The sequence below is a fragment of the Condylura cristata genome, unplaced genomic scaffold (assembly GCF_000260355.1).
Source record: "Condylura cristata isolate star-nosed mole 26May11 unplaced genomic scaffold, ConCri1.0 scaffold00015, whole genome shotgun sequence".
NCBI classification, from domain to species: domain Eukaryota; kingdom Metazoa; phylum Chordata; class Mammalia; order Eulipotyphla; family Talpidae; genus Condylura; species Condylura cristata.
Window position 1 is genome coordinate 2,378,851 of NW_004567116.1, and position 2,012 is coordinate 2,380,862.

The 2,012-nt window shown below is 72.2% G+C and overlaps 1 protein-coding gene across 1 annotated transcript in view; it reads left to right on the forward strand.

Annotated features, from left to right (window-relative positions):
• Positions 1-2,012, forward strand: part of ATG2A (autophagy related 2A) — an 18,594-nt gene that overhangs the window by 15,651 nt on the left and 931 nt on the right. Inside the window, exons 32-38 of the mRNA XM_012725144.1 lie at positions 38-139; positions 216-297; positions 377-494; positions 576-648; positions 814-896; positions 1,078-1,199; positions 1,334-1,629. Coding sequence (XP_012580598.1) covers positions 38-139; positions 216-297; positions 377-494; positions 576-648; positions 814-896; positions 1,078-1,199; positions 1,334-1,629 — 876 coding nt within the window. The remainder of the gene's footprint in view (positions 1-37; positions 140-215; positions 298-376; positions 495-575; positions 649-813; positions 897-1,077; positions 1,200-1,333; positions 1,630-2,012) is intronic.

Below are 2,012 nucleotides of genomic sequence, written 5' to 3' on the forward strand. Positions count from 1 at the left end.
GCCCGCCGGCCGCACCCAGAGCCGCCTCTGCCCCCAGCTCACCATCAAAGCCCTGCACGTGGCCCCCACCAGCCACCCGGGCGGCCCCGAGTGCTGCCTCCGCGTCTCGCTCATGCCGCTGCGGCTCAACGTGGACCAGGCGAGTGGGCGGGCGGGGCGGGCCCTGGGCGGACCCACTGCCCGGGCGAAGCTGACCTGCCCGCCCCCTCCCGCAGGACGCCCTGCTCTTCCTCAGGGACTTCTTCACCAGCCTGGCCGCCGGCATCAACCCCATGGTCCCCGTGGACACCACGGAGGGTAAGAGCTGGGCTAGGGAGGGAGGGGCGCCCAGGCCGCCCCTCCGGCCTCCCCTGACCTGCGCTCCCCCGACCCGCAGCTCGCCCTGAGCCCCACGTGCAAGAAGGGGAGACTGAGGGCCCAGGGGTGCCCGGCTCCCAGGAGGCCGCGGGCGGCGGCCACGGCTCCCCTGCCGAGCAGCAGCCGATCTACTTCAGGTGGGAGCTCGGAGGGCGCAGGCGGGGCCGCGAGCGGCGTGGGCCGGCGCAGGCGTCATGGCTTCTCCTCACCTCCCGCAGGGAGTTCCGCTTCACGTCCGAGGTGCCCATCTGGCTGGACTACCACGGCAAGCACGTCACCATGGACCAGGTGGTGCGTGGGGCCGTCGGGTGCAGGGGCCACCTGGGTCGCGCCCTCAGAGGCTCTGCCAGGTGTGGTCCTTGGGGGCGGGGCCGGGCCGCCTCCCAGTTCCCGAGGAGCCTAGGCTGCCAGTCCGGCCCAGCCCCTCCCGTGCCCTGAGCCCCTGCTCCCTCGCAGGGCACCTTCGCCGGCCTCCTCATCGGCCTGGCCCAGCTCAACTGCTCGGAGCTGAAGCTCAAGCGGCTGTGCTGCCGGCATGGGTGAGCAGCCCCGCCCGGCGCCTCCCGCGCCTGCCTGGCTCTGGGCTGGCCGGCATCGCCCCGCCTGTCCAGGAAAATGAGCGCAGGGCTCTCTGCACGGGCCGGTGGGTGGCAGGAGAGCGGGGCCTCGTGGCCGGGCCCCTCCGGTGTGACTTCCCCTCCTGCCCTCTCCTCTTCGCAGGCTCCTGGGGGTGGACAAGGTGCTGGGCTATGCCCTCAACGAGTGGCTGCAGGACATCCGCAAGAACCAGCTGCCCGGCCTGCTGGGGGGCGTGGGGCCCATGCACTCGGTGGTCCAGCTCTGTGAGTCTGGGCCGGGGGTCCGGAAGCTGCTGTCCCTCCTGGGCAGCCTGGAAGCCGCCAGTGGGAGCAGGTGGAGGCCTGCGTGGGGAGGTGGGGCGCCACCCCAGGGCGTCGCTGACGCCCCGCCGCTCCAGTCCAAGGGTTCCGGGACCTGCTGTGGCTGCCCATCGAGCAGTACCGGAAGGACGGGCGCCTCATGCGGGGGCTGCAGCGGGGGGCCGCCTCCTTCGGCTCGTCCACTGCCTCCGCCGCCCTGGAGCTCAGCAACCGGCTGGTGCAGGCCATCCAGGTGAGGGGCCTCGCTCCTGGCTCTGTCTGCCACCCAGCGTGGCCTTCTGGGTCCAGAGAGGAGACGCCCAGCCGGTTGCTGGTGCCCAACCAGGTCCCCAAACCCGCGTCCCAGGGGCTCCCCTGCGGGAGGGTGTGTGCTGTGTCTTGGTGGGGGTGCAGACAGGAAGGGAGCGGTCTTGTGTGTAGACACGGCCCTGGTTCACCCCAGCAGCACCCGCTGGGCCCCCCCCAGTGTAGTGTGGAGTGATGAATTCTGTGGCCGGGCAGGGGCGCTAGGATGGCAGTCAGTGGGGGGCACAGGGCCTCCTGGGGCTGGAAAGCCCAGCCCTGTGGGAGTGGAGCAGGCGTCCAGAGGGGAGGTTGGAGGGGTACACAGGCGCTGGAGAGACCCCCAAAGCACAGCGGGTGAGGAGGTTAGGTGGGAAGGACTGGCGCGGGCCAGAGGGAACAGTGGGGGGCTCAGTCACTGCCTCGCTGATGACTGCGGCGAGCGGCCCCCGGAGCCCCCCACCCCCCGCAGGT